This window comes from Jaculus jaculus, chromosome 18, assembly GCF_020740685.1.
Source record: "Jaculus jaculus isolate mJacJac1 chromosome 18, mJacJac1.mat.Y.cur, whole genome shotgun sequence".
Classification (NCBI taxonomy): Eukaryota; Metazoa; Chordata; class Mammalia; order Rodentia; family Dipodidae; genus Jaculus; species Jaculus jaculus.
The window spans coordinates 17,219,505-17,232,027 of NC_059119.1; the positions used below are offsets into that span (position 1 = coordinate 17,219,505).

General features: G+C 44.2%; 1 protein-coding gene across 1 annotated transcript in view; it reads left to right on the plus strand.

Moving 5' to 3' along the window:
• Lrmda (leucine rich melanocyte differentiation associated) overlaps positions 1-12,523 on the plus strand; it is a 1,121,019-nt gene that overhangs the window by 901,527 nt on the left and 206,969 nt on the right. The window contains exon 6 of the mRNA XM_045137137.1: positions 11,026-11,116. Within this exon, the coding sequence (XP_044993072.1) occupies positions 11,026-11,116 (91 nt within the window). The remainder of the gene's footprint in view (positions 1-11,025; positions 11,117-12,523) is intronic.

The following is a 12,523-nucleotide window of genomic DNA, read 5'->3' on the forward strand; positions in this document are numbered from 1 at the left end:
CCCTGTACCAGTTCATGGCCCCCAAGAGACAAGGAGAGGCTTTGGAGAATTCTGGGCCTCCTGACTTCCCCCATCACTCACTGCCTGTACCACATGGTTCTTCTGTTAATGCTGAAAATTTATGACCGAGCACATTAAGGGCAGGGCAAGTTTCCCCTTCTTCTGGATTATTTCAGAGTTTCCTGTCATAAGGAAAGCCAAGAAGACGTGTCCTCAGCGGATGGCGTGTGACAGCATCTGCTTGTGTCTCAGGAATCTGAGGCATGATGGATCAACTGTCGGCTTTGAAGGATGATGTCTTCTCCATATTTCCATTATGAACTGGCCTGTCATCTCCTAATAAATTTCTTGCATTGGTATCAATTTATTTTTACAAGCCGAGGGCTTGATGGATTTGGGAAAGGCTCTGACAGCAGAGCTGGCCCGGCTTGACAGAGCTTCACCTCATTTTGGAAAACGACTTTGGTTCCAAGGACAGAACTTGACCTGCAACCCTTGAGAATAAAAATCTCTGTCAGAGGAAGAGAGACACATGAGGTAAGTTCCTTCTTTTAAGCCAAAGTAAATCAAGTTGGTAGGACTACCATGACATAAATTACTTCTAAGACAGCCGTACAAACCCGGATGAGAAATGCCATCGGTGGTGCCTTGCTAAAGATGACTTAGACCCTCACAGTACTGCAGGGCATCTGTGGGTGAACCTGGGTTATTAGCAAGACAGGGGGTCTCAAGACTGTGACTCCCAGAAAGATTCTGGTAACACTTTTCTGTCAAAAAGTGAGGATCATGGTTGGAGAGATGGCTCAGTGGTTAAGGCGCTTGCCTGTAAAGCCTAATAACTTAGGTTCAATTCTCCAGTACCCACACAAAGACCCCATGTGCTCCCACATAAAGGGGAGCATGCATCTGGGGTTTGTTTGCAGTGCCTAGAGGCCCTGGCGTGCCCATATACATTCTCTCTCTCCCTCTCTCTCTCTCTTTCTCTGTATCTCTCTGCAAATATATATAGAGAGAAGAGCAAAGCCCATTCACGTAATAAGCATTTAATTACAAAACATATTCAAGTCCCTCTTTGGCTACCAGGAACGTTGGGAGAAGCTATGCCATTACAAGTCTGTTTCCTATGAACTTTCAAGTTCAGAGTTGAAGAGGTACACGGTTATACAAAGTGAGGGCGGTGCAAAAGAAAATCCTACTTAAATGTTACTGAGCAGTGGCTGCGAGACCATTATCACTGACATTCAGTGGGAAGAGAGCCAGTGAGCCGTTGTAGCGGTCAGCACGGTGGACACCTGGGCAAACTGCCTGCCATACACCAGTGACCCAAGAACTTAAGTGAAGTCTTGGTTAAGTTTCTTCATTTCATTGGTGCTTGGGCTCCTCCTCTATAAAACTGAGGTAGTGGTTGTGAGTATGGGTCTGTTGTGAAGACTGAGTTTAGGTCTTCTCCTTTTTCTCCTTCCTCTTTCTCCCTCTCCTCCCAACTAATTATCTTTACCTTTGACATTCATGAAATATGTGGCTCAAAGAACTTGAGTCAAAAGCCCAAGGTCATATATTCAGATGGATTCTGGCTCAACATCTTGGTAAGGCATCAGCAAGGAAAAGGGATAGGACCATATACACAAGTTGCAGATAACTCAAAGACGGAATTCTTGAAACTTTTATTTTCTTTACCCCTTATCGTTCTTTCCATTCCAGGGCCATAAATAACCCTTTCTTCCATAGCTCCAAACTTCCTTCAGATATTACTTGGTAAACATTGTATGTAGTCGTATGCTGGTAAGTGTTTAGCACAAGTGACAAGAGTTTAATATGGGCAGGGCGTGGTGGCGCACGCCTTTAATCTCAGCACTCAGAGGACAGATGTAGAAGGATGGCTGTGAGTTCGAGGCCACCCTGAGATTAAATAGTGAATTCCAGGTCAGCCTGGGCTAGACTTAGACCCTACCTCAAAAAAAGTGGGGTGGGGGCTGGAGAGATGGCTTAGCGGTTAAGTGCTTGCCTGTGAAGCCTAAGGATCCTGGTTCGAGGCTCGGTTCTCCAGGTCCCACATTAGCCAGATGCACAAGGAGGCGCATGCATCTGGAGTTCGTTTGCAGAGGCTGGAGGCCCTGGCGCGCCCATTCTCTCTCTCTCCCTCTATCTGTCTTTCTCTCTGTGTCTGTCACTCTCAAATAAATAAATAAAAAATTTTTAAAAAGGGGGGGAGGAGTTAAATATGTAATATGCTATTATGACACCTACATAATCCCTTGATTTGTTCAGACACTTGGGAGGCTTTTGTCCACACTCTTGTATCCGGCGTCTGTATCTGTGGTTACAGAGGAGAAACAAGAGTTCTTCCCACAGGAATGCGGTTCTTTTCTCCTGAGCCTTAATGAGCGGTCACGACTCCACTCACCTGTCCCTGGGAACTGGCGCTTTCCCGAGTCTGACCACAGCTTTTGGTGACTAGATGAATCTTCACGTTCTGGTGCTATTCACCAACACATGATTATAGACACAGCATCCTATTAAGTTTAATCTGCATTGTTAATATTTTTCTCCATCATTTTCTTAAGTTTGGGAAAGCAACCGACCGATAAATCAAGCCCTAATTGTTAACATTTGCCATTCTCTCCCGGGAACACTCACACCAGCGCGGCTGATGTGAACACATCTCTGTAACTCAGTGGAAACCGAAGGATAGCACGTCACATAGGTGTAATGCGCCCATGTATTTTCAAGAGCATAAGATAACCGTGAAAGTGTAGAACACAATTAGGAAGTGATGAGTTTTTTTTTTTTTTCAATGTGTTATCTTTGCTTTTTAGATAATTTGTTCTATTGCAAGCGCGTATAATTTGCACTTCAATACTATCTGCGGTGCTGGGGAGATGCCTTAGCAGCTGGGTGATTGCTGTGTAAGCTTCAAGGCCTGAGACTACCCAAGTTTGATTCTGTAGTACCCACTTAGGTCTGTAACCCCAGTCATGCAGTGGGCAGAGACTGGAGAATCACTGGAGCTTGCGGAAGGAGGCGAGGGCGCGGGTTGGTGGGGGCATCCGAGACACTGGCAGCTCTGGGTTCAGTGAGAGACTATCACAGGCAAATATTCTCCTGTGGCCTCCACACCTGTGCACACAGAGCGCACACATGTGCACGCACACGGGCACGGGCACGCACTACACACATATCGCATCACATGCCACACAAAGTAACTATCCCTCCCTCTCTCCTTCCCTCCCATGAGTATCTGTGACTGCTCCCCTGAACCAGATGCTCTCTGGGGTACGAACTCTGAAGATGAGAGAAAAACAAATGGACCACTATAGCTGTTACCTTTAAAGAGCTTTCTCCCCCCAGGAAGGCCCAGGACAGAGCCTCAGTTCTCCCCTCCCTCGCTGCTCTTCTCTGCCCATAGCAATCTACACTCTCGCTTTCTGTACCTGAGCAACCTGCTCTTGCCAGATTCTCGCCCCTTTCTTGGGTCTCTTTCCTGTCTTTCTTCCCCTCCACCACCTTTTTGTCTTGGCCTCCGTGTCTGGACAAGGCATGGCTGTTCCCTGCTCTCAAACCTGCCTGTCATTGCAGTCTCCAGTCAGCCAGCGCTGATGCCTTGCATCCAATGTCACCTGTGAACAGAGCCTCAAGCCTCTGCCTTCGGGACGTCTCCGCTTCTGTCGTCTGGCCCTGGTCTTTCTATCCTCTATTCCTGCGAGGTGGCTCAGCCTTTTCGGTTCCTTTATAATGATGGGTTTATAGAATTACCTTTGACTTTAAAATGTTTTACACGTTCAACCATTATGCGTTCACTTCATCTTGTATTATTGGCAGTGAGTAAAGGTTAAGAGGAGAGTTGCTTTCAGAAAGTTACTATAGTTAATTATGTAAACTCTGTTAGAATAAGATAGAAACCAGTAAGGACATAATTCCTCTTATAGGCGGGCAGCTGTCATAATAAAATATTTATGAGGGTCAGGTTATGAGTCGGTGACTTCATAACCAGTGTTAATCATGAGTGTTTTTTTTTGAAGTGTCAGGAATGCAACAAAATCTTCATTTTATTTTATTTTTTTAATATTCTCAGCCTAGAGTCTGGCTGATGGTAAAGGATTGCTAAGTATTTGATAACTAAACCAACCATCTTTTTTTTTTTATATAAAAAATGTTTTTAGAAGAGTCTGCTTCATCCCATGGTTTCAGGGAATGAATTGTGTTGAAAAGTGAAGATTGCTTTTGCTTGAAAGAGGCTGACAAATTTCCCAGACCCTGGATCACTTTATGTGGCATGTGATTTAGGGGTGAGTGAGCTTGCCAGCTAACTCCACTTGAGCTGAGTGATGGGGAATGAATTGTGGAGCTGTGGTCTTCAATGGTATTTTGTGAAAACTAGTGGGAGATTTATGGCCATTAAACAACTTTGTAGCTGTCCCCGTCTTGTTTCCAAGCCTGCCAGATCTCTGCTCCCGTGGTCTGTATTCCATTCCTCGGGGCGTCATGACCTGCACAAAAACCCCCGAACCTCAGTCATCCTTGTATGCACCATTGGGGAAGGTGCCTTGAACGTTACACGTTCATTTTCATGGTGCAAAATTCTCACTGTGCAAGACACTCAGAGTGCACTGTGCTTTCACTGAACGTTTTCCAGTGAGTGTGCCAGGATTCTACCTTCCTTCCTGCAGCCAAGTGCAGAGTAGCTAGTGACCGTTACCAGCATTGGTGGTAGCAACAGCTCTTGAAATGGGAGGCGGGAATATTCGAGAAGCCCTCCTCATGCTTAGGCAAATCTTCAGCAAGGCCGGCAGAGTGGGACGAATGCACGAAGCCTTGGTTTGTTCTCAGGACACATTGTTTTGAATCATTGACTGCTTTCTTCATTCTGTGGGTCATATTCAATAGCTCTAGAGGAAGTAAAAGTGGGATATTTCATCACAAAAATACAACCGGAGATGACGCTAATCCACATTAAGGGAGTACTAGAGAACAGTTAGAGGAAAGTTCCACTGATTTTGGTTTAGTATCAATGAGAAGACTGCACGGAGTAGAGGTAGGAATTTTTGTACTTTTCACTTTCATGTTTAATTTTTAGGAGTTTCAAAAAAAAATGTAGAATTATGGACACATCTGGCTAACCTTTAAAATTAAAAATTTCTAACATTTTTACATACTTGTGACAGGTATGGTTCTTTAAACAAAAGAAATAACCATCGTATCTAAAGTTTCATGCTTTCCAACTCCCGTTACCTCTGGTCTGACTACCATACCTCTTGGCAGGGGAAATTTTTTTAAATGTTTTTATCTGTATATTTATTTGCAATGATGGGGGGTGAGAGAAAGAGGAAGGGTACAAAGGACCTCTAGCCACTGCTAATAAACTCCAGGTGCATGTGCCACTGAGCATCTGGCTTTAGAGGGGCACTGAAGGATCAAACCAGGGTCGTTAGGCTTTGCAGGTGAGTGCCTTAACCACTGAGCAATCTCTCCAGCTCAAATATTTTTATATACTTAGTACATACCTTCTATAATTTTTCCCTGTTCCCATGCATAAAAGAAATGAAAGTCTATGTTTACACATAGAATATTATAAAACATTTGTCATTCAGCAACTTACATTTTCCACCCAGTGTAAATTTTTAGACCCATTCAAGTTGAGATCTATAAATCAGGTTTATTGCTCCTAAGTGCTAAAAAATTATTCTGTCATATGACTATATAAACATTTAATTGATCCATTTTCCTCGCTGACAGATATTTGTTATTTCCAATTTGTTTCTGTTATAAATAACACCGCAATAAACATTGTTTCATGTCTCCACTTGCAGACCTGGGGTGAAATTTTCCATAGCATTGTATACTTTGAAGCAAATGTTGCAGCACTTTTTAGTGCTAGTAAATACTTGCTGCTGAATTCCTCTCCACAGCAGGACTGGGCACAGAGGCCCATGAGGGGGGACGAAAGAGCAATGGCTCCTCGTTCATTCTCCCTAGCACCTGTTACAAGGCTTCACAGTTGGTTGGCATGACGGGTGGAGGAACTGTGTCCTCTTTTAACTCACACCCGCTTCACAACTGGAACGTCTGAACAAATTCTCTTTCCGCAGTTGACTATCCATGTTTCCTCTTCTTGGAAATCCCTTCACATTTCCTTTGTCCATTTTTTTCCCATTGTATATTCTTTGTTATTGACTGAGAGACATTCCTTATGTATCTTGGATACTGGCATTTTGTTGCTAATATGGCAAATATCTTCTAACAGGATATAAATGTAAAAGGTAAAAACCCAAGGTTGTTTTTTTTTTTTTTTTTTGTCATAGGCAATTAGGAAAATTGACAAGAATTCCAAGATTTAAGAATCTTGGGAGGCCTGAAGATTTATGCTTGCCAAAATGTCCTTTCCTCGCACTGGGCATCTCTTCTTAATCCACATGAAAGGAAATACTATGTCAGTTTTTCCAACTTTGTGCTTCCCTTACCTTGTACTCAATATACTGTGGTTGTTCTAGTTCATGTTCAAGGCCATTTCTTTATTTATTGGCAGAAAGGATCCTAAATTAAGACATCTTCTTTTGTGCTTTTTCTAAATATGAGTTCTTCTTTGATAAAGTATGCCTCTAAGGATAAGATTCAGGGAATAAGTGTGGGCATCCCAATGGCAAACAAACAATGGGTCTCATTTCGATTGAAGCCACGTCAAAGAGTTGACCTTTGGAGGATGGGAAGATAGATCAGTGGTTAAAGGTTCTTGCTTGCAAAGCCTGCAGCTGTGGTTCAATTCCCCAGCCACCCATGCAAAGTCAGACTCCAAAGTGGTGCATGTGTCTGGCATGCATCTGCAGTCACAATAGATCCTGGCATGTGAACATGTGCACGCATGCATATGCACACACACTAGACACACACATGCTAGATACACACACACACAATTTTAAAAATGTTTATTAAAGGGCTAGAGAGTTGACATAGCAGTTAAGGCATTTGCCTACAAAGCCAAATGACCTAGGTTCTATTCCCCAGGACCCAGATAAGCCAGGTGGCACATGCATCTGGAGTTCGTTTGCAATGGCTGAAGGCCTCAGTGCACCCATTCTCTCTCTCTCTCTCAAAATAAAAATAAATAAATGATTCTTTAGAAAATATTTATTAAAGGTCTGGAGAGGTGGTTTAGCTGTTAAGACACACTTGCCTATAAAGCCAAGGACCTAGGTTTGGTTCCCCAGAACCCAGGGAAAGCCAGATGCACAAGGTGGTGCATGCATTTGGAGTTTCTGTGCAGTAGCTGGAGTCCCTGGCATGCCCACCCCCACTCTCTCTCACTCTCTCAAATAAATAAAATACCTTAAAATTTTTATTAAAAAAGAATTGGCATTTGGAATCTTGGTTGGCTGCACTCTTCCTGAACTCTGAACCATATAAGTCCTACGAAAGGGTATAGTTTGCAAATATGTTCTGTTTCTCTTTGTTGTATTTTATTTTTAAAATTTTTTTTGTGGGGGGTAGGGGAGATAATTGGCATGCCAGGGCCTCCAGCCACTGTAATCAAACTCTGGAAAGGTGCTCCATCTTGTGCGCATGTGAAACCTTGAATGCTTGCATCACATTGTGTGTCTGGTTTACATGGGACCTGGAGGGTTGAACATGAGTCCTTAGACTCCACAAGCAAGTGCCTTAACTGCTAATCCATCTCTCCAACCCTCCTGGATCCTTTGCAACCAGTTGAATTTATAAGGGTGTTGCACAGAGCAGTAATAATGTGCTGGGAATAGAGCAACGGCTGTAAGATTACTCAAGCCACACCATTCGCGGTCTGTGTACAGTTGGAAAGAAAATCAGCTCTTGCACCCTTGGTTGTAGAAAGTCTTGTTCGCCACAGTCAGATTTGCTGCAAGATAGAGTTTCTTCTACTCATCTTAAGAAAAAAAAAAAAAAAAAAAACTGTCACCAAATTAGCATTGATTCCAGTCAAGATTAAAAATACTAAGAATGGGCTGGAGAGATGGCTTAGTGGTTAAACGCTTGCCTGTGAAGCCTAAGGACCCCGGTTCGAGGCTCGGTTCCCCAGGTCCCACGTTAGCCAGATGCACAAGGGGGCGCACGCATCTGGAGTTCGTTTGCAGAGGCTGGAAGCCCTGGCGCGCCCATCCTCTCTCTCTCCCTCTATCTGTCTTTCTCTCTGTGTCTGTCACTCTCAAATAAATAAACAAATAATTTAAAATACTAAGAATGATCACAGCATGGCAACCTAAAACTCACACTGGATTTTGGGTTAAGTTTTTTTTCTTTTTCTTTTTGTTTTGAATGATGCGATCTAGGAGAAGCACTAATTAGAAAATCTGTTGCTTTTTTGGAGGAAGTATGCAAGATGTGCACATAGACACTCATCTTTCCACTCCGGTGTTCTGCCTGGAGCATGGGCTGCGTGCTGTGTTGAGAACACAGTTAGCTTGACCCATTCATCATAGAGATTACAGTAGACCTTGAATGCCAAACAGAAAGACAGGTGGCAGCCACAGTATTTGGATATTCACTCAATTTCTGCCTTCCTCTCATACCGGCAGCATGTTCAATGTCTAGCAACGTGGTATATAGCGAGCCTTATCTACGTTTGAAAACATTTTTCCCAGTAACTAAGCTTTTATCTTGCTGGATTCAATACATTCGAATCAAGCTTTAAACATCATTTATTGGCCTCATATTTGCCTCGGAGCTGGAGGGAGGAAATGCTCCCTACAATCTCCTTCCACCCAGGGACCTGGCCTCTGCTGCTCTGCTCAGACCTCTTTCTCTAAGTCCGCACCGGCAGCCGCTTAATCAAACACTTCAAATGTCAGAAATGAAGTTTAAAGGGTTTTCCTCGCAAGTAGGTCTAATCTCCTCCTTCGTTCTGACTCCCATAATGTCGGTAATCTCTTTGGAGAAAAGGCCTTCTTCTAGCAGGGCAAATACATCCCATACAATGCATTTCCTATCCTGGAAAGAAAAAAAAAAATGTAGCACTAATGAAATTTACTTCTTTCATGGAGTTCAGAAAGGCTGTAAGCTTAGGATTTTGATCCAAGCAGATGTTCTTTTCTGGATATTAAAGAAAAAAAATGTTGTGTTTGACTTAGAAATCTCAGCTAAGAGCTATAAGGGTGTTGCTCCCCCTTAAAGCGACCCGATGCTGAAGGTGACAGGTTGGTACTGTTTGACTGTGAGCCCCATAACTATCACCCTCTCCTCCTGCTTTGACAAGAACACAATTCTAGAACGAGTCAATACCCTACAGAGATACAGTCTATCTTATACACATGTCCATACGCAATAACTAATCACAACTCTGCAATGTAAGAGCTGTTTATGTACAACGTGGAAAGGGTCTGGGAAGCTGGTGCAGGGGATGAAGACACTCACTACACAGAATGAGGGACTCCAGTTACCGACACCCATTTAAATGCTGGGCATTGTGACATACACCCGTAGTTCTAGCACTGGGGAGGCAGAGAGAAGGAATCCCGGATCCCGGATCCCGGATCCCGGGAGCTCACGAGCTACCTAGTTCAGCTGAGTTAGTGAGCTTTTTAGGTTCGGCAGAGACCCACCCCCCAACCCCCTGACTCAATGAATAAGATGGAGAGAAATGGGAGGAAGACCTGCCGTGTTGACCTCTGGCTTTCCTATTCACATATACACATACTTATACATATACCACATATCACACACCCAGACACATACCCACCCCCTAAAAAAATCCCAGATGTTATTATTGTCTTTTAAGTCTTTGAGTGACAGTGTTTAGTTGATCGGCATTATTGTAAACTCTGGTGGTTTGCATATAAGATGTCCCCCATGGACGCATGTGTTTGAATACTGGATCCCCGGTTATTGGCAGTATTTGAGAAGGTTGTGGAATCTTCAGGAGGTGGAGGCTTGCTGGACGAAGAGAAAGCCCTGCTTTCTCTCTCTCTTTCTCTCCACTTCCTCCTACTGCTGAGACCGTGTGAAGCTAGCATTTTATTCCTGCCATGTCTTCCCCACCATAGTGGACACTTTCCCTTGAAACTGCGAGCAGAAAATAAACCTTTTCCTTTCTTAAGCTGCTCTGATTGGGTATTTTGTTCCTGCAATGAGAACAAAACTTATACAGATAATTTGTACCATGATGGGGGGGCCATGTGCGGCAGCAAACCAAACCTAACCATGTGGCGCACGGTCTTTTGGAATTGATTTGCGCGAGGAACATGAGAAATCCTGCAAGTGTGGACTAGAGAAGGTTACATGCTATAAGCAGAGTTTCATGGGCGGTTCTGGCAGGAGTTTGGAAGCCAGAAGGCTTAGAGACCTTCCAGGTTGTTGATCATTAGATTTCACGGGGGACCAAGGATTTTATCAGACACTGGGCTACAGACAGTTCATGTGATATTCTTCTTTTGCCGAGAAACTGGCTGCATTCTGCCCCTGTCCTGCGAACTTGAGTGAGGTTGAATTTTAAAGTAATGGACAAATGTGTTTGCTAATGGATATGTATATAACCCAGAAGCCTAGACACAGAGCCTGTGACAATCTGTATCCCCTCTTCCAGTGACTTCATGCTTCAGAGTTTTGTGACGTTCAGTGACTTCCCTGTGCCTCTCTGCCACGGGCCACATCAGCCAGCCCAGTTTGTCCTCATCTATTTCCTCCCAGCCCCAGGCCCGAACGGTGCTGAGTCTCTTCACTGCTTTCCATAGAAGCATTTACTTTGTGGACATTTGTAGGAAAAGGCATTTGATAGAAATCTAAATCTATATATACCATTTCCCGCCTTCAGCCTTATTCCCTTTCCCTTTTCAGCTCTACCAAATAAACCGTCACCTTGGGTCAGAGCCATTCCGACTGTTTGAAGGCCCCTCAAGGCTTTACATCTTACCCTGTGCTTAGTAGAATTTTGCCACAACAGAGGTAACTCTGGCCTCTGCAGGAGAGTCTCTCCCAGTGGGTCGTATTTCCTCCAAACGAACGTGCAGGGGACATAGGGTTGGTGTTGCTTCCCAGTGAAGGTGATGTCTTACTTTTCTCTCACAGGTTTCCAGTGGGGACCACAGTGCCTCTCCAGAGCACCAGCTCCCGTACTCACCCCTGCCTTCTGCTTCCAGAGAGCTCACCAGTCATCAAGGTAGGGACTCAGGTTTCTGTCACTCTTCAGCAGTTGTGGGAGGGACCCTGAGATGCTGTGGGTTCCTCATTGGTGTTTGACAAAGAACACAATGTTTTCTTAAGTCCTGAACGGAAACCTATGGCATATCGAATTTACCTATTTTAATCCATATGAGCCAGGATTCAGTGGCGGTCTATTGAGGAGGTATATAAATCCATGCCATGATGTAATCTTGTGGATGTTTTCTGTTAGTAGAAATGTTGATTAAACTACTTATGAATGACTAAGGCAACCCTTACCTTCAGTAATAGCAACAGAGAGAGGTTGGGTAGCTCACCACTATTTGTAAAGTTGTCCTTGTTGAGGAACCTAACCTCTTGCATTGAGAATTTGACATCTACATCTTTCATTGCAACTCAAAGGAGTTTCATCTGTGTGGCAGGGTTGGAAAGAACTTGCATGCTGATTTTGCCAGCTTCTCTCATCCTCAGAGCATGCATTTGGTTTGGCAACATCTTCCCAAGTTTGGATTCTGGTTGCCATCTCTAGAGTGCTGAGCTTTAGAGACAGGGTGTTGAATACCACTTGAGAATGTCGTGGTGTCCCTGACCTGGCTTGGACCAGGACTGTATGACATTGCCTGAGCTGGAGCAGCTGAGGGTGGTGTGACTTGTTAACTGCCCTGTCCCAGCAAAGATATGATCTGTGTTTCCTAACTGCACATCTCTCCCATGGCTAAGTAAGGACAGGCTTGGAGAACAGCATACCTTCACAGATTTTTTTTCTTTGAGTGAGCATTCCCCCTATACATGTAGGGTACAGCAGATAGGAACTGTCTTGTTTTGTCATCGCAGCTATGCTATAGGAGTGGGTGAGGGGCAGGTCTGTGGAGGCAGCTCAAGGTGTAGTGGGACAGGCCCTCAGAGGTGACTTCTGGGCTCTGCATGAATGGGACATTAATATTCTAACAGGAAGTGTGTGACCTGTGCCTTTGTTGCCTGTTTGATGTCTAGGTACCTATAGAACTCTTCTGCATTCAAATACACGTTGACTTATTATAGCTCCACTGTGATTCCCTTCATTGATTCTCAGTTGTAAGAGAATCCATTTTTGGTCAGTCAGGTGATACAGGTAGCTGCCACGGGACTGTGGTCTGAGAGCTATGGGCAGGTCTCTCTGCTAGATGTTCTCATGAAGATCTTGAGCATCTTCCTTTGGGACTGTCTGGGGGGAGCTCCCTTTGGCAAATGCCGCTTCTAGCAGGAAGAACACAGTAGCCCATAAATTGGCGTCATCACCTCAGGGGCGTCTTGGTCTCTGGTGATTTGGTTAGGATAATTTTACTCTATAGTCCATTGAGTGGCTTTCATGGGAACGGAAATCTCAGAGGCTTCAAGTCCACTTACAAAGATTTATCTGCCCGTG